Raw genomic sequence first — 22,143 nt, 5'->3', positions numbered from 1 at the left:
TGGTCATTCCCAACACAGTCAATATTCATGACATTGCAGAATCAAAGATCAGTTCACAAATGAATTTTATGCCTAATAGTCAGAGGTGGGTTGCTATCAGTTCACACCAGTTCACATCAGTTTGAGTGAATCGGTAGTGGAAACTGGGACTGGGTTCCCGAACTGGTAGGGATGATAGGCTGGCTATGTCCACGAACTGGTTCCCCAGTCGCCCAGTAACGCCTGCAGCAACCAACCCATAGTTATGGTAGAGAGAGACTAAGAACTGAGGGAAGCAGGAAGAACAGAATTTTAACTTACAATAAAGTTGTGGGTATTTTAGCTTTAACTTTCATTAAGAATTGATTGAAGAGTATTCTTGCCAGCCTCCAATTAGCCTTGTAATTTTCAGTAAATAAATAATCAAGCTCTCCACCTGTTGTACTTCTACATTTTTAGAGCTTTTTTCTTTCTCCTATCATAAAAAATCCAAAACATGTTTTCTACTGTGAATAGTTATTTGGTTTGATAATAACCAAAGAAGCTTGAAGTTTGTTAATGTCCCAAAATTTGCTCTGTAGTGCATTTCACTGTCTCAGTTTGTGACAGCACTTATAGAATAAAGAGACCATTGAGTTGGGAATTACACATTTCTAGTGGAGACTGACTGCTTATTTTTTTCATCTTGTTATTTCTTTTTTCTATCTTAGAATATAAGAAAAAATATGGTGAAGAACATGGCTCATGTCAGGCTGGAATAGCAGGTTTTTTCACAGAGGTGAGTGGTAAAGCATTGTAAGAAGGTTTCAGTATGGAATAAAAGGTTTGTTTGCCTTTGATTTAATTGATTAGTTCTATACAGTCATTATTATATGCATACATACCATTCCCTTTCAGGATAAACAATATAATATATAGTGAAGAAAGAAGAACTCCATACTCTTTCGAGTAGCTTGTACATCTGCTTTCTTCATTCTCTTTCCTAGATTAAGCTATTCCCTTTTCTTAAGATTTGTTCTTTCTGCTGTCATTCTGTTTCACTCTTGTTTTTATTTATTTTCATTTCTGCAATGTCCATTTTTCTCCCAATATCCACCTTGAAATGGCAAAAAATAGCTTGTTCCCACTCAGTACCTAAAATATCCTTGGTTCTTCACTAATTTTCTCAAGCTTTCATTATAAAATATAATTTCAAGCATGCTTTTAGATTTATGTTAATTCCTTTTTCAAGTATGAAAAGAAGACTTATGTTTAAACCATGTAACTGAAACAGATCTTTCTCTAGACCTGTGATGGCAAACCTATGGCACACGTGCCACAGGTGGCACACGGAGCCATTTGTCAGGGCACGCGTGGCTTTGCCCTGTCAGCTCCAGCGCACATGCGTGCGCTGGCCAGCTGACATGCGTGCGCTGGCCAGCTGACTTCAGCTTTCGTTTTTGGCCATTTTTTTTGCCCTTAACTGCTGCTTCTAGCTCGGGGAGAGCAGATCAGCTGAGCCCGGCTCTCTCTCTCCTTCCTTGGATGGATCTGGTGGGATGATCAGGCTTTCTTGCTGGGCTTGAGGAGGGGGGAGGCAGAACTGTTGCCCCAGCCACCCCTGCGTGCGGAGTGATGATGCAGCACGGCAGGAAAGAATCCGGTCTTGCCAGAGACCAGAGAGCCCATGTGGGGATAGAGGCAGGCTGACTTGAACGCAGGTGGGTGGTTTGCCGGCACATCCTTTGCTTGGATTACGTTACTCCCATTCGCCCTTAGTGACAGGGAATGCTTTGTCATGTGGATGAAGGCTGCCCCCCCCCTCTGCAATATGGAGGGGGCTCCCTGCAGCCTCGGCTCATACATGAATCAACTGCCCTGAGCTGGTGGAGGTGGTGGCTGCGGATGGGCACGCGCTAATCTTCTCCCCACTACCATCGCATCTGCCCGGCTCGCCCCCCCACCTCCTCTGGCTCCCGAGCTAGGAGGCAGAATGTCCTCCTCCATGGGAGAAAGGCACAAAATTGGTGTGCGGTAAGGAAGCATGTTCCTGGAGGTGTGTGTGAGAGAGGAATATCGGACTAATGGGGGGGAGGAGTTTCCCGTGTGCTGCAGGAGCAGTGCTGGGCTGAAGCACCCCACTGGGCATTTGGAGGTTCCCTGAAATCTCCCTCCATGGACTTAAAGGGAAAGCCCCCTTTTTCCCCCTTCTCAAATTGTGGGAGAACAGCACCTCTCAACAAGTTGCCGAGCACGCCAGCTAGCTGGAGAGACTAATCCACCAATGAACCCTAATCATAGCCTCAGCCCAGCAGGCGGTGGGCAAACAGGCACTCTCTCTCCCTGGCTCGCTTGGACTGCATGGATTTCTTCGCTCAAGTGCCGCGGTGATCCGTGCTCTCTCCCTCTCCTTCCCTCTCTCACCAGCCACACTGCAATTTGAAAAGAGGCGGGACTTCCCCCCCCTCAAGTCCACGGAGGGAGCAGCACTGGGCTGAGGCATGGGGAGCTTTGCTTTGTTTTCTTCCTCTTCCTTCTCTACAATCTGTGCAAAGCATTCAGTTTCTAGTGCAGCCATTGCTTTCAAGTTACCTTGAAAAGAACTCAATATTTCCCCCTCCGAGTCAAACACTCTGTTCAGAGCACCTTCAATGCCCGTCTCCTTTTTAAAATTCCTATGAACAGCAGTACATACATTTATTCAGTTATATTTTTTAATTGTCCTCTGCTTTGAGCTTGAAAGGAGAGGCTGGGCTGAAATCTCCAAAACACTCGAAGTTTTGCCATGATTTTTTGCAAAACTGTCGGAGTTATTATCCCCGTGTCAGTGAAAATGAAAAGCAAAGCTCCCTACGCCTCAGCCCAGCACTGCTCCCTCTGTGGACTTGAGGGGGGGGAAGTACCCCTTTTCCCCCTTCTCAAATCACCGCATGCTGGCGAGAGAGAGGGAGGAAGGAAGGAAGGGAGAGAGAGGAGCTGAGGCTACGATTAGGATTCATTGGCAGATTAATTTCTCCAGAGCTCGGCAACTTATTGAGATGTGCCACTCTCCTGCAATTTGAGAAGGGGGAAAAAGGGGGGCTTTCCCCTCAAGTCCACGGAGGGAGATTTCAGGGAAGCTCCATCTCCCTCAGAATGAAAATGCCCAGTGAGGCGCTTCAGCCCAGCACTGCTCCTGTGGCAAACAGGGGAAAACGCCCCCCTCCCCGCTTTCACCCCTCCCCCCACTCCAGGAACCTGTTTCCCCACCGCAACCCTTTCTATGCTGGTGGAAGGTGTTGGACATCGGGGGCATTGCACTTGCACCTGCTCGCCAGCCACCAGGGAGACCGCTGGTGTTGCCAGGTGCCTCCCGGTGCAGTTGAGCCATGCTTGGCTCAGCAGGGGGAGATCATGAGGCTTTGGATCAGGACCTTGCGAGCACAGCCACTCCACCAAGAGTACTGTTTGCCTCTGTTGCCTCTGAGGGCGGCGGGGAGCAGCAGGTGCTGCGGGTGCAAGTGGTAAGCCTCCAGAGGGCCTGGGGCGGTCAGGAAGGCCATTTTCGCCCTTCCCAGGCTCCTAGAAATCCCCTGGAGCCTGGAGAGTGAGAAAAATGAGATCATTGCGGACTCAAAAGAGGGTGGGGTTAGCATGCGCATGTGTGGGTGGGGTGGGGTTGTGTGTGTATGCTCACGGGGTCACACGCATAGGATTATGGGTGCGGCACGGCCACCCACGACGCCCCTACGCTCCCCCCGCTTTTGGCACGTGATGCCAAAAAGGTTCGCTATCACTGCTCTAGACAAATATTCAGCAATCTCCATTCATTTTTGAGTCTCCCAATAATCTAATAACTTTTTCTGTACTTTCTCATCTCGTGGGCTGCTGCTGGTTCACACCAGTTCAGGAATACCAGTAATTAAGATTTTGTGCAGTTTGGCGAACTGGCAAATGCCGCGTGAGACTAAAAAAACCTTCAATCAATCAATTCCAACTTCTTGCAAAAAAAAAATCTTGTCAAGATGGAATTGATTCTTGAAAAGGATTTATGTCTATCTGAGTAGAAAGAAAAATCCATCTCATTTAGGTGTTGTGTCCTCCAAACATCTTTTAATTTCAAGTCATCTTGTAAATCAAAAAAAGCCTTTGGTAATTTGGTAGTGAATTTAGTCTTTGTACTCTTATCTATCCTTGGAGAAATCACTCCATTCCAGTCTCCCATTATTAGAATACTCTTAAAGTTCCAGTCTAAAATTTTTAAATGGAGCATCTTATAAAAGCTTTCTTGGCGTTGATTTGGAGCATATATTCCTAGCACCAGAATGGGACCAAAGTCTGTATCAAATTGAATTGCTATATATCTACCAGCGTCATCCGCCTCTATAACTTTAGTTGAAAATCTTTTATTTATATATATCACCACACCATTTTTCTTTACCAAATCAGAAGCAGCATAAGATGTTCCCAGTTTTGAATTCACTAAATACTTCTGGTCTTGCAGCCTAATATGAGTCTCTTGAAGGCAAACAACATCATTATTAAATTGCTTCAAATAATACAATATTTTTTTCCTTTTTTGTGGGGAGTTCATTCCATTCACATTCCAAGATAATAGCTTAAGCATCTTTAGATCTGGTCTGGAGCGTTGAAAGCATTTGCTGAAGATCTCTCTCCACAAGACTAATCTTCGGCCCTGCTCCTCCCATGGCTCCGGTTTGCTTCTTTACTTCTTTCTTATGTTTGGGGGTCTTGTGTTTGGGGGTCGACGCGCTTGTGAGATTCTAGCATTTGTCTAGTCGTGGATCTAGTAATACGTTGTTCGACAGGTTTAAGTATCGGCATTTCAGTGAGAGACTTAGACGGTGCTTCTTCCAAGAAGGAACTCAACAGAGATCCAGAGGGGTCCACTCCACCTACAGCACCCTGCACCTCCTTCTCTTTTTGTGTCTGCATTCTTTGTTCTTCTGTCTCTTTCTCAAACATCCTCTGCTCTAAGACATCCAAATCTACTGGTGTTGGTGTAGATGTACGTGGGGGGGTTGCATTTTTCTTGAGTATTCCATAATAAAAGTCGCTAGCTTTGTCTATTGTATTCAGATGGTACCTCACCCCTTCGTAACTGAATATAACACCAATTGGGACATCTCATCTATACTGTATCTTTCTCTTCTTCAATTCCGCTACCAAAAATCCAAAATCTCTTCTGAGCTTTAACATCGCTGGAGGTAACTCTTTAAAAACTCCAATAATTTTTCCATCTATTTGAAGAGATGAATAAAAGGAGATCTGCAAAATATCATTTCTAAAATTTCTCTCAGTAAAGTATATCACAACATCCCTTGGTAGTTGCCTTTGTGATGCTATACGTGAATTTACTCTGTAAATTTTGTCAATCCTAGTAGAAATCTCAGAAGAATCCTCGATTTTTAATAACATGGCCAAAGCATCAGCACAAGCTTTTCTTAAATCCTCTCTAGGGTTTTCTCTGATACCCCTCAGTCTGACAGCATACTCCATAGATCTGAATTGCATCATAATAATCTCCTTATCCATCCTTTGCATATTCCCCTCCATTTCAACAAATTTCAAATCCGTTTCCTACATTTTAGTTTCCAAATCCAAAGCCAGATGTTCAACTTTACTGTCCACCTTAAGAACAATTTCTGACAAACCTGCGGCTATAGTGTGTAGGTTTTTATCAAGCTGATCATGTTTTTTAATGGTATCCTGAACCATTTCTTTAACCTCCTTAATTTCTTTGCCTAAAAAAGCATTTTCTTCTCTTATAAAGTCCTTCAAATCCTGGTAATTTATTGTAGCACCTAGGGAAGCCAGCTTATGTTCCGTTGCCATGTTTAACAAAAAAAAAAAACACACCACTTTCTCACAAAATACTCCTCCAAATAGATCAAATTGTATAAACTAACTTTAAAGTTGTTAATAATTCTTTCAGCCTCCTCTAGCTGTCACCATTCAGTTAACTTTCGTTTTCCTTAGGTATTCGGCTATAAATTAATACTTGCAAATGTTTCTTTCTAAGTTGCTCGAAGTTAAAACGTTGACATTTAAGTAGTTCAGGTTATGTAAACTGGCTTAGAGATTGTTAATAGTTAGGGTTGTTTCAGCCGTTCCGCCTTTACTGCCCCGGCTATCAGCAAGTAATTAGCTTTCGTTTTCTGTAGGTTTTCAGCTATAAATCAACGCCATTTTGAATCCTTTGTTCTAAGCCCACGCCTCTCGAACTAGCAGTAGCGTTCTTTTTTAAAAAGATTTTTCCCCCAGTTAAGACTTAAAATACTTGCAAAAGTCTTCCTTCCTTCCTTCCTTCCTTCCTTCCTTCCTTCCTTCCTTCCTTCCTTCCTTCCTTCTTGAGATGTTGAGATGTTGAGATGTTGTTAGAAGTTAAGGCTGTTCCCGGCGACTGGCTCTGCTTGTTAGCAGAGGTTATCAAAAAGACAGGAGAATGCAACAACTGCAAGGGGGGGCACACCTCCTCGCACTCCAGAGGCTATAAATCCTTCTGGAGGCTACACGAGAGGCTTAACCCGACAGCTGAATCTCTCCCTCATAAATTCCAAGAATTTAAGAGTGTCCAAGGTGTTAAAGATCGTAAAAAAACACCTCTACTGCCTATTGATCTGACAAGCTCAAAAAAAAGCCTGCTGTCGGCGCCAAGAAGCAACCCGGAAGATGGAATTAATTGATTGAAGGTATTTTTTAGCCCCACAAACTTGTTTCCCTGCACAAAATGGCAAGAAATGCTATTGAAAAATGTGACCGAGGGCAAACAAATGCTTAAGGATGCAAGGGCCTGGGCGGTGGTGGGTGGGGGCAAGTTCCATGGTGTGGCGCTGAAATGGAGAAAAGGGCAACAGAGCAGCCACCATGAGGAAAGGAAGCCATTTTTCTTCTTTCCTTACTGCTTACCTTTCTCTCGTGCTGGCAGCTCCCTTTCTCATTTTCCTATGGAGTGCAGTGCCCAGGCAGGATCCTCTTTGATAGCACAAGGTGGAGGGGAATAACAGAGCAACTGGCATGAGGAAAGGAAGCCGCTTTTTATCCTTGTCTACTTCTTGTCTTTCCCTCATGCCGCCAGCTCCCTTTCTCATTTCTCTATTGACTGCAGCTCCCATCCTCTTTGATAGTGTGGGGGGGAGGGAATTTAGCAACCGGGCTCACACTGGATGGGGTAAAAAGGGCCCAATCATTACACAGGAGGAAGATAAGGGAAGGTTTTTCAGCACAGGAGCACACTCGGGCATCCCCCTCGCCCCCTGTCTCCAGCCGTTTGTTGCAGAGCAACTTCTCCCTTCACTGGGCGTTAGCCAAGGGGAAGCAACTGGAACAGGGAGCAGCAAGGAAACCTTGTGCAAAAACACACAGGTCGTGGAGGGGATTTGGTGATGGAAGAGAGGTCCCTCGGGAGGGTGAGTCGGTCAGTCTCTCTCTCTCTCTCTCTCTCTCTCTCTCTCTCTCTCTCTCTCTCTCTCTCTCACCTTCCCTGGTTTATTAGGGTGATGGAAGGGGAAAGAAGCGGGGTGGAGAACAGAATGGGGCAGCCGGTCTTCTCTTCTATCGTTGGAAGCAGAAGAAGTCTGCTTCCTCTCCTATGTGTCCACATTCTGCCTGCATTGCAACATCTGGGGAATCTGCATCTGAGAGAGCTTGGTAGTGCCATGGAGTGCAAAATTGGTTTTCATTTGTTTGCATGAAAAGCGGGGGGGGAGGGGGGAGAGCATGAAAAGCGGGGGGAGGGGGGAGAGCATCGAGATGTGGACCTGCTAATACGCGAACCCCCAAGGGCCAGATTGTGGAGTGGTGCAGCACTCTAAGCCAAAACAGCTGGTTTCCCAACTTTTTTGAACTTAGCCTAATGTGTGAATAGAGGCGTGAAGCTAGACCAGCTGCATATCTGCCTGGCTGCGGTTAGGAAACCAGCCAGGGCTAGCTGTCTGTTCCCAACCGGGCACTCTCCAGTGGCCAGGCGTAGCTGAGAGGGCCGGGGCCGGATGAGTGATGTTAGGTTGACCTCGACCACCCAGTCACATGACCACCCAACCCCCACCCACCCAGCCTGTCATTAGGGCAGAGAACTGGTTGTCACTGCATATAATAGATTAATTATTTCCTCAGATTTCATTAATTTAGAATGCTGCTCAATTTTTTAAAGCAAAATTTACTTTTTATATTAACACCATTCTCCAGCAAGTCAAAAACATAAAACTATTGCCAGCCTATGGATTTGCATCTAATAAAAAAACTATATAGCAACTTGTATGATTTCAAATATTATGTTCTGACATATATTCTATCCTACCATTCATATTTTTATAATATCTTCATTAAATTTCAGAACCAAATATTAAAATGAAAATTTTATATTAAAGGAAAAGGAAATAAAACAAAGTTAATGACAAAAAATTAATTTTATAACAAATATAACTTTTGATTTTTTTTTATTCCACAAATAATATCAATACAACAACCTTTCTATATATTTAAATAATACTAACCTTTAAAATCAACATTCCAAAAATCCACTATTCCTAAATTATTATTCTCTTAATTCTAATCTCACACATAAATTGTCAAATGTAAATAAATTTACATTTAACAAAACAATATTTCTATTGTCAAATTCAATCTTATTCTCTAATTAGAAACTCAAATGTTAATTTGTCTTATAATAAATCGTACAGTGGTCTCCAAGTCACAAAAATGAAAATTTTCATGAAAAAAATGAAAAGAAGTCATTATCTTGTCATGATAGCTAGCTGCATTGCTTTCAAACTCCATTCTTCCAAGGTAGGTATATATTTTTCTTTCCAACTATGGGCATATAGAAACCTTGTGCCAATGTCTTATATAAAGTCCCATGTTTTTCTTTCCAGCTGCTTTTCTGTCATTCCTAAAAATCCATTTTCATAATATTCTCAACCATCATAAATATTCGATTACAAAACTTTTTATTCCCATAAGTCCATCCAATATGATAAAAGCATCTTCAGATTGATTACATTTCCAATATTTATTGTGATTCTCTTATATATCTTGTACAATTTATCTGGATTTGAATACCATTGATACATCATTTATAAAATATATGTTCATTTACTCCCTCTCTGTAGGATCAGACCACCTTCATTTAGATCTACTGTATCTTCATCTTTCTCTTAGTTGTGCATTCACACAATATATGATTTTATTCCTCTATTTCCTCTATTAATTCACACTTTTTACCATTTATTCCTTTGGTTACATTCTGCTGTGTACAGGATTTGGTGCCTATAGTTCAGAATTATTTATTCTTTTCAGGGTTGAGAAAAGGATACCTCCTAAATGTATGAGGATTGCACCTGGGCCATTTTACATTTAAACAATGCTGAGCAAGCTTCCTTTGGCCAGGCCTCCATCACTCCTAACATTGATCAGCTGGAGGACTATAAGTGAATTCACTAGAAGTATGATATAATTATTGAAAGGGATGTGTTTTGGACTTTTTTTCCTTTTGGGTGTAGGGGGTTGAGCATGGCAATAGGATTAAGAAGCTTCTAGGAGGCATATTGCTCCCAATTTAGATAACTTGGACCATTGTGGGGAGTGGGAATCCCCCTCCCCTATTTCTATGTTCTGTTTGGTTAGAACTATAGTTCTGTGAGACTATATCCATTTTACATGAAGAACAATCTAAATTCAATCTTTAAAAAAAACCCTCAGTATGAGAAATCCGACTCTTCTCAATCAGAAAATGTACATTGGATTGATGGACAAGTTTGTTCTGGTAGGTTTTTCTGAACTGCATTTGAGATTCTGGCCATTTTTTTATGACAGCCATATGGCTTTAGTAATGTCTAATTCTGACATAGCTATGTCTAATTTTCAAGGCAACTTTGAATTTGGCCTGATGGGTTTAATTACTTTGGATCTTGTAAACAAAACTTATGTCATGGTGTTCAAAACAGTTTGGTAGGATCTTTCTAGAACTAGGTTAGTCAGAAATGGGGTGGCAACCTTCGTGATGAAGTGTTTGATCATCAATGCAATGTCAGCAGCAGCTGTTTCCTGGCTTGTCAGCAGTATCAAGCCTGTTTCTTTTCCCATGCTCTGAACCCTCCCCCCCATTCCTCATTCAGAAGATGGCTTTGAAGTTTCAGTGCACAACATAAGCTTTAGCCAGTGTAAGCAGGAAATGTAGATAAACGGTATCTGGATCAAACAGGAAAGTATATAACATAGGAGCATTCAGCCATGCTTATTCTATTTTCTTCTCAGAGAAAAGTTGTCCCTGAATGATAGCCACTCACCAAAATATTGCACATTTAATTGCTTCTGTGGTTATATATATTAAAACAACCATGCCCATTGGCTTGCAGCTATTTCCCTGATCTGCCGGAGGAGATCGAGACAGCTTAGAGCCATGATGGCGAACCTATGGCACATGTCCCATTTATCCTGGCACGCCAGCCATCGCATGTTGCGGGTTCCAGTGTGCACATGTGCACTGGTCAGCTAGTCTCTGCATGTGCAGGAGCTCCAGAAACTAGAAGAGCAATTCCCTGGCACACATGTGTGCTCCGGGAACCCGAGCTACCCCATGCACTGGCCAGCTGCTCTTGGCGCATGCTGGCCAGCTGGTCTTTGTGTGTGCATGCTTTCCAGAAACCAGAAGACTAGGTGACTGGAGCACATATGCATACCAGAAACCAGAAACTCAACAAGCGCAGGGGAACTGCTCTTCTGGTTTCTGGTGCTCCCCTATGTGCACACCCTCCCGTTTTGTCACTCAGTGCTGAAAAGGTTTGCCAACACTGGCTTAGAAGATTTAGAAATGTGAACTCTTGTGAGGGCTTGTGACAACTGGGGAACATAGACAAAGGGGGCTTTAAAAAGAAATAGAATTCTTTTTTCTCATTACCAGGTCTTAGTATTTATGATATACTCTGTATAAGTAAGTCAGTATTCCTTCCAATACTTGCTACCTCTGAGCACAGATTTCATATATGCCTTTATATGCAGAGGATTACCATGCCAGAATCATTCAATAATGAAAATGGCAGTATATAAATTTAATGTAAACATAACTTAAGCATAGTTGTGGAAGGAGAATTGACTGGTCTAGTACAAAATGAGTTTTTGCTGACAAATTTAAAGGCAAGAAATTGCACTTTAGTTTTTTTTATAATGTTTAACTTTAATTCTGTTTTATGTATAAAACTTTTTTTGAATCAATACATTAATTCTGAAGAAGAATAAGTGTTTACTTCCCCTGTGGTTCAAACAGATGATTGGCTTAGGGGTTGGTGACTCCCTCCTTCCTTTGTTTACATCCGTATCGGGATATGGGCAGTACATACCAGGATATTGCACATCCTGAGCACACAAGCAGACTTATTTTATCCTAAAGAATTTTCTGCCTGCTGTGGTGGTTCCTGTCTTGTTACAATATAAGGGCTGATAGGAAGGGGAAGGGTGGTTCAAAATCTAATACCTGACATGGAGACTGTAGCAGAGTGCAACAGAGGGAATCAGTGGCAGAATTTCCCAATTCTATTACAATACTTTACAATGGTAAAGTAGATTTTCTGTAATCCTTGAAGAAAACATCAAAACCAACAGATACAAAAGCAGCACATATAATTAAAATCAAGTAGATGATAAAGAGTGAATATGATCGAAGTACACAATATTTCATGGGGATTCTCTCATTCTGGCCCAAAGTTCTGAAAGAAGACCCAGATGTCTTCTGAAAGGCAGGTAGGATCAGGATATTTATGGGGTAGAGTAGAGTAGGAGAAAACCAGATTATTCTATTACACTCTTTTCTACATTTTCAGAACTTTTGTTCCCTTGACTCCAGGATATTTCTGTTTCTGGATTTAGTTATGCATAAGGAGTCTCAAATATATATTTCCATTGATTATAGAGATTTAACATGACAAAACTCTTCTTTTGATAGGAGTTGGTTATCATGGGAGCTCCAGGGTCTTACTATTGGACAGGAACGATCAAAGTATTGAATCTCACTGATAATACATATTTCAAACTGAAAGATGAATCTATGATAGCCAGGCGTTACATATATCTAGGTAAGCAAAGCACAACAATTTTCAAATTGTTATTGGTAAATAGTCACATGCATAAATGTATAGCCAGTGAAATATAAGAATTTTGGAATTCTCAGAGGTGAAAAATCCAGGAATTGCATCTCTGGAAAGTTTGGATTCAGGAATTCTTCCACTCACAGTCTTGACTACAATGTTGCATATGCACAATAAAACAATCTAGTAACTTCTTCTGGATTGAAGGATTTAATTGTCAGAAAAATCTTAGTACCCTTAGACAACTGCAAATCCCAAAGGGAAGCTAAGATTGATGCTAAGTCATTTACAAAATATCTATGTGCCTTTGTTAAAATGATTATTACATGTTTGGAAAATGAATAAATGATCCTGACTTAAGAAGTCCTTTTTCAGTGATTTTATTGTTCCATGAAAATATGCTTAGGGTAATAGGGGAATGTAAGCATTATTTTTAGTAAGACTTAGAAACATCTATTTAAAAATGCAGTCAGTATCACAGGAGAAATGTTAATTCTTCTAATGACTTCTACCCAGTTCTCAGTTGTGCTGAATAAGGCAAATCTCTGCTTTCCTTAACTATTTGTCTGTTAAGTCCTCATCTACTTTTAAGAAAAGGTGGTGGACCTCTTTTCTGAAGAAAAGACTATTGCTTGTTTGTTCCTTTGATTAGAAAAAGACATAGAGGTTTTCTCTTTGAAAAAATATGAATGTTAATATTTATAATACAGATAAAAGACCTGTAATTCATAATATGAAGGAAGCAAGGAGCCTTTCAAATATGACATAATGGTTTAACAAGGAAAAGGAGTTGAACATTAAAGTGTGTTCCTGTTTCATAATGTGTCATTTTAGAGAGGCAAATAAAATCTTATTATTGACCTTTCAAATAAAGATTTTGCCTCTTTCAGCTACATTTTATTTTGTTTCGTTTAAATCTAAATTGACTTGTTGGGTTCATTCTCTTTTTCCACATACCGTTATAATTTATATTTACTATATTGTCACTGATAAATATGTAAATATTTTAACATGTTACTATTACAAGTAGTTGCAATTTACTGATATGGTGATGCACTAATTTTGACTTCATTGGGAAAAGTTGCACAAAAAACAGTTTCTTTCCACATACAGCATTAGAAATTAGAGGTATCATTGCTTATACAGAAAGTACAATGTGATTCCCATGTAGCTTTTGTTTTGTGAATCAGGTTACAGTATTGACCTCCATGAACTTGTGTAAATGACTCAGTAATGTCAACCAAGTTTCTAATTCACTATATTTTGTGGTGAGTTATGCTGTTCCACTTGGATCTAGTGAATAATTCCTTTATAACTGACTTCAATCTCTCATAATCCATTTTCATTTGAGGAGCATGGGTTATAGTATTTTAGGAATTGGAGAAAAACTTTAGTTATCCATGTATTCCATATGTGGTTTGTTTCTCTAACATCTGCTATTTGCAATATTAAATTCAATCAATAATGTGATAGAAATTATCTGTTTTACACCTTTTCAGTTCTAGTATCTTCTTCCCTTTTATTGTCTTGCTTTTAATTTGTTCAGTAATAACTATCAACTCTTCTGATATCTTTTCTGACTTAAATTATTGTTCTTAGTGTCTCTTCCTTACATATTTACCACCTTATTGTAAAACTTGCTTGTTATTTCAAACCCGGAACAGTGAGTTTCCTGTTCCAGGAAAGTAAGGCTCTTATAGAATTTGAAGGTGTTTTGCTTGACTCTAACTTCCACTCTGAGAGAAGGGGAAAAATGCTTTATCCAGATAGATGACCTAAGCCTTGGCCCCATTACCTTTTTTTTCCTGATATTTTTGGTCATTTTTTTCTCTCTGCTTGTTCACCGTAAAAATGCCCCGCTCAGGATATGCAGTGGCAGCAGGTCACTTCTCTCAACTGATGACCATGGACGTCGTTGGAGGAGCTCCCCAGGATGGAGGCGTTGGAAAGGTTTGGCTGTTGATCAAACTTCAACTGATAGTTCATCCAGAAAATGGACAAGAAGTGTGGGGCTGCAGCATTTTGAAGAGTATTCCTGAAAATATTTTATTGCCAGTAACAAAAGGAGGATAATTAACAATACCTAGTTTGTTCAAGTCTTTCCTTGTCTTGGGGTCCTACTCTCATTTTTCTGAGAATCTCCTCACCCATTTTCTAGCAGCAGCAGATAGAGAAATCTTCCTTTTTTAAAATCACAATTCATTTTAAATTCAAGCTGTGGCTACCATGTATATAATCATTTTTGATGAACACTTTGGCGGTAATCAAGACCAAAGATTTAGAAAATCTTTGTATTACCTACCTCAATACTGTTTATTCAAATTAGCAGTAGTTTTTAATAGACTCTAGCAGAATTTATTTTTTAATCAGGAACTTCCACATTCTTGATTAGGATGTCCTAATAAGCCATAGATTTCCAACCTTTAGAGCAGTGGTTCTCAACCTGTGGGTCGGGACCCCTTTGGGGGTTGAACAACCCTTTCATAGGGGTCGCCTAAGAACATTGGAAGACACATATTTTCAGTGGTCTTAGGAACTGAGACACCAATTTTATGGTTGGGGGTCACCACAACATGAGGCACTGTATTAAAGGTTCGTGGCATTGGGAAGATTGAGAACCACTGCTTTAGAGTGAGTTGAAGCATAAAAATTGCTACTATATGCAATCTGTATAGTTGTGCAAAGACTACATTTAACCTCTAATTTATTTTAATCATTTTTAGCAAGCCTAAAATGAATCAGAATCACTTTTGCAGATAAGCAAAGTATAAAAATGGTGTGGTTAGATCTTGGCTTTCCCCCTCCCCTTTTTGACTGCCATTGCCTGATGCTTTCATGGATTAGATAGACAAGGGCAGAAACATAACATAGCTGGAAAACCACAAACAAGTCCATGTTTTTACATCTCATTAAATACATAGTTGAAATCAGGAAGCTAACCACAACCTTACTTTCTAACTGATTTTACTGCTGTACAGTCACATATCCATGGATCTCCATTTCTACGTCACCCAGAGCCAAAAATAAACTATGTTATAGCTTTGTATAACCACATGTTTCCCCAATTTTGATCTTTAATATAGAACACTGCAATATATGATCCAGTATAGGAATGCTGTATCAGCTACGTAAGAGGCCTAACTGTTTAATTGCTATTCTACTACATTAAGTAAGGTAGTTGTGAAGCTCTATAGCATATCTTGTAGGTCAAGAGCAAGTACTGAATTGTAGGCCAGTATATGAAGTTCTGGCTTACTTTAATAGGCAAATAGTCTAACTGCTGCTGAGTGGACATCTCATATATGCCAAACATAAGATCATTACTTTTTGAACATGGGTTACCCATTAACCTTGTAAAGTAGATTGCTGTTACTATCTTCAAATATTATTTGGAATGAAGGTTGATAGCTACCTAAATCCACCATAATTTTGAAATTGTAATTTTAGTTTGTACTTTTAGCAATTAAAGCTATAAACTAGCACAATATTTCAGGCACTAAAGCTTTCTGGAGAAGAATATTTTATATATGACAAATAATTATTATCAACATTTACACCAGAAAGACAGTCTTCTTGTGTATAACTTAGTCATGCAATGTGTTTAGTATATTCTTAGTCTTTAAATACATCTCACTTTTGTAATTAGTATCTTGAGTGAGTATGTGCACTGCAGATACCTCCTTGTTGGAATGTGAAAAAGAATGCCCTGGCTTGGAAGATAGTTTCTTGATTAGAATTCCAACTTACATAAACTAATGTGCTTGTGCTTGTGATAAAACTAGATTGTGCTTACTATTAACAGGGTATGCTGCATGGCGAATGGAAATGACTGAGCCGAATAACTTAATCTAAACCTTCTCCGTCTTACTAAAATACATTTTGTGAAAGCTTTACTTAACCAGTGTCATGATGGATGTTAGAGATTAATATATGCGGGCTAGTTGTAATTTGGAAGATTGCGGTATGCAAGAGGAGTAAATCATAAAGTTCACTGAGATAAAAGGATTGAATTCCCCAAAATTATATTTTAAAAAAGTAAATGAAAAAGAGGATGCTTGAGACAGTTGTGGTTGGATAGAGTTCATCAAAAAAGAAAAAAAGACACTTAAGAATAAAGGGCAATATATGAATCAATGAAGCAGTGGTGGAAAGTGCTATATGAATGTTTTGGTGTAAAATTGTTTTAGCTTTATTGCTTATCTATCTATGTATGTATCATCTACATTCTTAAACATTAATCATGTTTGGCTTCTTATATTTTATGCCTTTTTTACATTTCATATAACACTGCTTACCCAAAAAAAGTGTTGCATGATAGGCACATTGATATGCATGAATTATATCAGTTGATCTAATTTTATTGGAGATAAAACTTTGTTTTTTAACTTCATAGGTGTACATATTCCGCACAGATCGGAATTCTGGCTCTTTGATCAAAGTCTTTCAGGCTTCTGGTAAAAAGGTGAGTAACCCTAAAGAAAAATACATTTCACTACAATCAGCTATTATCAATCAATCAATCAATCAATCAATCAATCAATCAAACTTTTATTTATAAACCGCGCCCTTTCCTAAGCAGGACTCGGGGCGGTGTACAGTCATTATTAAAAACCATATACATATCAAAATAGTATAATAATAATAGTATCAGATAATAGTGTTTGGGGGTGTTGGGCTTTAGGATTTATTGACCATGGCCTGGAGAACAGATTTCCAAACATTTTGCCAGAAACTCTGGCTGGCATCTTCACTGGCAGTATAATAATAATAATAATAATAAATATTTATTTCTTAGCCGCTCCCTCTCCCGAAGGACTCGGGGCGGCGTACAATGAAACATATGAAATAAATATGGACAAAACAAACATATAACAGAGACATATACCGAGACATACACAAGGAGGAGGTCGGCTGATAAATAAAACAATTAAAATACAGTCTTTAAAAACCCCTAGATAATTAAATTAAATATAATTAAAATACCCAGTAAAAGCCCGTCAGGAGCGATATGGTTAGATCAAAGTTGAGCCAGGCCAGCTGCTTGGAATAGGTGGGTCTTAAGCTTAATACGAAAGGAGCGGAGGTCAGAGGTATTCCTAATATCCGGAGGGAGGTCATTCCACAGGGCTGGGCCCGCTTATAGCTTATCACTGCATCTGAATATGCCAGCCACAGTTCCTGGCAAAAATATCTGAAAATTTGTTTTCCAGACCACGGTCATTATCATTGAAACTTAGCACTGTCAAAAATTAATTTTTACTTTTTAAAAATAAACGTAATAAAGAGTACCCCACAGTGTTCTTGTCCAAGCTTTATTCAAGCTGCTCATTAGCACAATGTTTTCAAGGCAAGAGTTTACTCAATTGATCCCATTTCTTTCTTCTGCTGCAATTTTCTGAGTTGAGAACATTTTAAGGAACAGATGTCTTGGATCATCCATCCATATAAACCATGCATTATAAATTAGTGCTAGATTTTTATCAGCTTGATAAGAACCCTTTTTGCAAATGCTATCAAGCAGTTAAGGTAAATATATGTTCTTATTTGTAGAGCCTATGGCAGGGGTGTCAAACTCGCGATGATACACCATCACATGACGTATCACAACTTTTTCCCCTTTGCTAAACCAGAGGTGGGTGTGGTCAGCACATGACGTATCTGGCCCGTGGGCCTCAAATTTGACACACCTAGCCTATGGTATCAGGTAAAGCAAAATAATGCAAAAGCTAAGTTTCTGAGTTGTGTGGCATTTAGATGAGACTTTTAGTAAGGTGACCTCTGATTGACTTACACACTACTAAACCATTCTCTGGCTATTTAACACATAATTGTACCACAAAAAATAATGCTAGGATCTTTCTTTTTATGAAGTTCAATTATCATGGCACATAATCTGAAGTAGTTGACTTTTAAAAATTGGAAATAAATTGTAAATTAAAGTTGACAGATGTAAATTGCAAAAAGTTTAAAAAAATTCACAATAACATTAGACTTCCTCTCAGGGAAATCCTATGACAAACAGATAGCAGTGATCTTTTCCTTCATGAAATTGCTCTAATAAATAGTGACATATTATTCAGTTAAGTCATCCAGTGTGTGATCTCTTCAGTCTTAAATCTGCCAGATATAGTCTTTCTTCATCTAGCTACTTTAATCCAAATAACAATTATCTGTTATAACAATTAGGTTTTCAAAAATAAATTAGTATAATAAAGTCAGATGGTAGTCTGTCAAGTGCCAGGAAAATAGGAGATTCAGGCTGTTCAAATGAGTATAAAGATTTATTGCCAGCTTAAGCAAGAAGATCAACAAGAATCTGGCTAGCTGACCATTGAGAGAAACATGGGAAAGATGAGGGGGGAAATTAAGGTAGGCTGGATGTAGATCTCTTGTGGGTATGAAGGGATTCATGACTTATGATGTATTTGACCCCTCCCTTAGACTCAACTTGTCGTCTCCTAAGACAACTAAGACAACAATAAGGAGATATTATTAAAATTAATAGGGAATAGGGCAGAGGTGAAATCCAGCAGGTTCTGACGGGTTCTGGAGAACCGGTAGCGAAATTTTGAGTAGTTCAGAGAATTGGTAGTGAAAATTTTGAGTAGTTCAGAGAACCTGCAAATGCCATCTCTGGCTGGCCCCAGAATGGAGTAGGAATGGAGATTTTGCAGTATCCTTCCCCTGCAGTGGGGTGGGAATGGAGATTTTGCAGTATCCTTCCCCTAACCTGCCCACCAAGCCACACCACGTCCACCAAGCCATGCCCATAGAACCGGTAGTAAAAAAAATGAATTTCACCATTTGGAATAGGGAATTAAAACAAGAGAAAAACAGTTTAAAATATTTGAAAAGGGAATGGGAGAAACAGCAAGATAGCTGGGGAAAAGAGAAAAGGGTTAGAATAAATAGCTTAAAACTAGACAGTGGGAAAAGGTAGAGAGGGGAGAGAAAGCTAGAATGTATAGTCAAAATATAGTTTTAAAGGCAGATGAAATAAAAGGCTTAAAAAACCTAAAATAACAGTTTGGGAGGCAACCTTCCCCCCCCAAAAAGATGACTAAAAATTAGGATGGGTGTGAGAGACATTGTATAAAGGAAAAATAAAAAGAAAGGGAAAGGAAAGTAAACAATATTTTATGGAAGTATTTTATTGTGTAATAATATTAGAATTATGTAAGTACCATATTTTTCGGAGTATAAAATATATACTTACATCAAAATATAAGATGCGTTGGGGAGAATGAGCCAGACGTCGTGATGACACAATGTGCGGTCTCGATAGTTCAAGACCGCCGTTGATTCTTTTACCAGCTGCACGGTCCATATGGACCTAAACAGTCCTGGAGAGACGGTGACAGGGAGACAAATCCTTGCTGGTCTCAGGGACACCGCAAAGTCCCTGATTGACCCAAGGGAAGTTCTCCAAGCCGGCGGTAAACAGACAGCCCCCAGGCTGACAAAGTCGGAGACGGCTCCAGAAAGAAGGCAGTGAAAGTGAGTCCAGCTGGTGAGATTTTAATACCAGTTCAAGGGCAACAAGACTATATGAGAGATCTTTCAAGCAAAAAAGTGCGGAGAGAAGTTTTTAAAAACTTTATAAAGAAGTTTATAAGAGAATTGACACAACAACTGGCTAAAGAGAGAAGACACTTTTGTTCCTGGAAAGACACAGGCTGGTGATGAAGGTTGATAACTCAAAACTTAGTTAATCTTTGGTGATTAATAAATAGGATTTATTAGACACTTTTAGATTGTTTTCTTTAAAATGTTTATTTGTTAATTAATAGCTCATTATGATAATAATAATGAAGTAATAATCTCAATTAGTAAAAATAATTTGGATATAAACTGTAAATTGTGACCTGGGGAAAAGATTTATCAATTTCACTAGTATATTTTTGTTTAGATTTTATTATAAAGATGTAATTTTTCTTGGGCACTTATAAACTTTACTAACAAACTTTTGTTTAGACTTTATTATAAAGTTGTATTTTTTCTTGGGTCAGTGGGGAGGAGATGTGATATAAATGACAAAAAAATTCTTTTTCTGTTTTTTTCTTTAGATAACTATAATAACAATAAGAAAATGTTAATGGATAATGTTTAATGATTTTTATATGTCTTAGCATTGGTAAAAGCAATTAGATATAAGACTTAGATAGTGAGTTGGGAAAAAAAGGGAATATGCTATAAAAGGGTAATTATTGGAGGTTTATAGGAATAGCTAATGAATGCCAGTAGGTGGTTGTGTCTTCAAGTGCAAATGATTCTAGATAAAAGCATATTTAAATAGTTATAGTTAAATGAGGATGATGGTACATTGATGGTAAAATACATAAAGATCCTCGATTTTAAAATGTAAATTAAAAATATGAAGGATGTATAGTAATGCATGAAATTCATTTGTAACCAATCGACATGCTTTCTACAAGATGTAATGAAGATTTTTTTAAAAAATTTTTTAATTAAAACAATAAAAAAAATTCTAAAAAAAAGACGCATCTAGCTTTTGGCAAAGAAAACAAGGGGAAAAAATCTGCCTCTGCCTTCCAGCAATTTGCCTCCTTGCAGCAAACAACAAACAGTACAGAAGATATACACTGTTTGTGGTGTTACATTTCAGGCTATACCTGTACAGATGCTGTTAAAATTGATATGGCTTTTGGGAAGTATACATTATTCTCTGCTATTTTAAAAAAGGTACAATAGCACTGGGCCTCTTCAGATCAAGCATTTATTTTAAAACACTTCTTCATTTTGTTAAGTTGTCTAGAACAATAATAAAGCAGTCTTTAAAAAAATAAGTCTAACAATTTGAACATTCTATAGGCATTTATAGTTATTGACTCCTTGCAGGTAAAAAAAAACCTGCCTCTGCCTCCTAGCAATTTGCCTCTTGCAGCAAACAGCAAGTTTCATTTTCAATTTCAGTTTAAGCATGAGCCTCCTGATGATAAGCTCTTTCAGACTGCAGGGATTGCCATAGCCCCGTGATGCCGAACCTATGGCATGAGTGCCACAGGTGGCACGCGGAGCCATTTGTCAGGGCTTGTGTGACTTTGCCCTGTCAGCTCCAGCGCGCATGCGTGCGCTGGCCAGCTGACTTCATCTTTTGTTTTCAGCCATTTTTTTGCCCTTTACTGCTGCTTCTAGCTCGGGGAGAACAGATAAGCTGAGTTTAGCTCTCTCTCTCTTTCTTTGGATGGATCTGGTGGGATGATCAGGATTTCTTGCTGGGCTTGACAAGGGGGTGGCGGAACTGTTGCCCCAGCCACCTCTGGGTGCGGAGAGACACGATGCAGTAGAGCAGGAAAGAATCCAGTCTTGCCAGAGACCAGAGAGCCTTTGCAGGGATAGAGGCAGGCTGACTTGAGTGCAGGCGGGTGGTTTGCTGCCACGTCCATTGCTTGTTGGGGATACTCCCATTCACCCTTAGTGATGGGGAATGCTTTGTCATGCGGGCAAAGGTTGGGGCCCCCTCTGCAACACGCAGGGGGCTCCCCGCAGCCTCGGCTGATACACGAGTCCTCTACCCTGAGCTGGCGGAGGTGGTGGGTGCGGATGGGTGCGCATTAACCTTCTGCCCCATTACCATTGCACCTGCCTGCCCCCCCCCCCTGGTTCCTGAGCTAGGAGGCAGAATATCCTCCTCCATGGGAGAAAGGCACAGAAAGGGTGTGTGGTAGGGAAGCAGGTTCCTGGAGGTGTGTGTGAGAGAGAAATATCGGACTAGGGGAGGGGGGGAGTTTCCCCTGTTTGCCGCTGGAGCAGCGCTGGGCTGAAGCACCCCGCTGGGCATTTGGAACTTCCCTGAAATCTCCCTCCGTGGATTTGAGAAGAAAGCCCCCCTTTTTTCCCCTTCTCAAATTGCGGGAGAGCGGTACCTCTCAACAGGTTGCCAAGCGCGCCGGCTAGCTGGAGAGACTAATCCACCAATGAACCCTAATCATAGCCTCAGCCCAGCAGGTGGGTGGGCAAACAGGCGCTCTCTCTCTCTCTCCCTGGCTCGTTTGGACTGCATGTATTTCTTCGCTTAAGTGCCGCAGTGACCCATGCACCGGCCGGGCGCGAAGCGCTGGCCACAGAGGCGAGAAGCCAAGCT

The 22,143-nt window shown here is 39.9% G+C and overlaps 1 protein-coding gene across 4 annotated transcripts in view; it reads left to right on the top strand.

Annotated features, from left to right (window-relative positions):
* Positions 1–22,143, top strand: part of ITGA9 (integrin subunit alpha 9) — a 541,618-nt gene that overhangs the window by 68,013 nt on the left and 451,462 nt on the right. For all 4 annotated transcript variants that reach the window (XM_081971274.1, XM_081971275.1, XM_081971273.1 and 1 more), the window contains exons 5-8: positions 690–757; positions 11,897–12,026; positions 13,903–13,988; positions 16,432–16,500. In XM_081971274.1, coding sequence (XP_081827400.1) covers positions 690–757; positions 11,897–12,026; positions 13,903–13,988; positions 16,432–16,500 — 353 coding nt within the window. The remainder of the gene's footprint in view (positions 1–689; positions 758–11,896; positions 12,027–13,902; positions 13,989–16,431; positions 16,501–22,143) is intronic.

This window comes from Natrix helvetica, assembly GCF_964273705.1.
Source record: "Natrix helvetica genome assembly, chromosome: Z".
In the NCBI taxonomy this organism is placed as follows: domain Eukaryota; kingdom Metazoa; phylum Chordata; class Lepidosauria; order Squamata; family Natricidae; genus Natrix; species Natrix helvetica.
The sequence above is the reverse complement of the archived record's forward strand: the minus strand, read 5'-3'. Positions and strand labels throughout refer to the sequence as shown.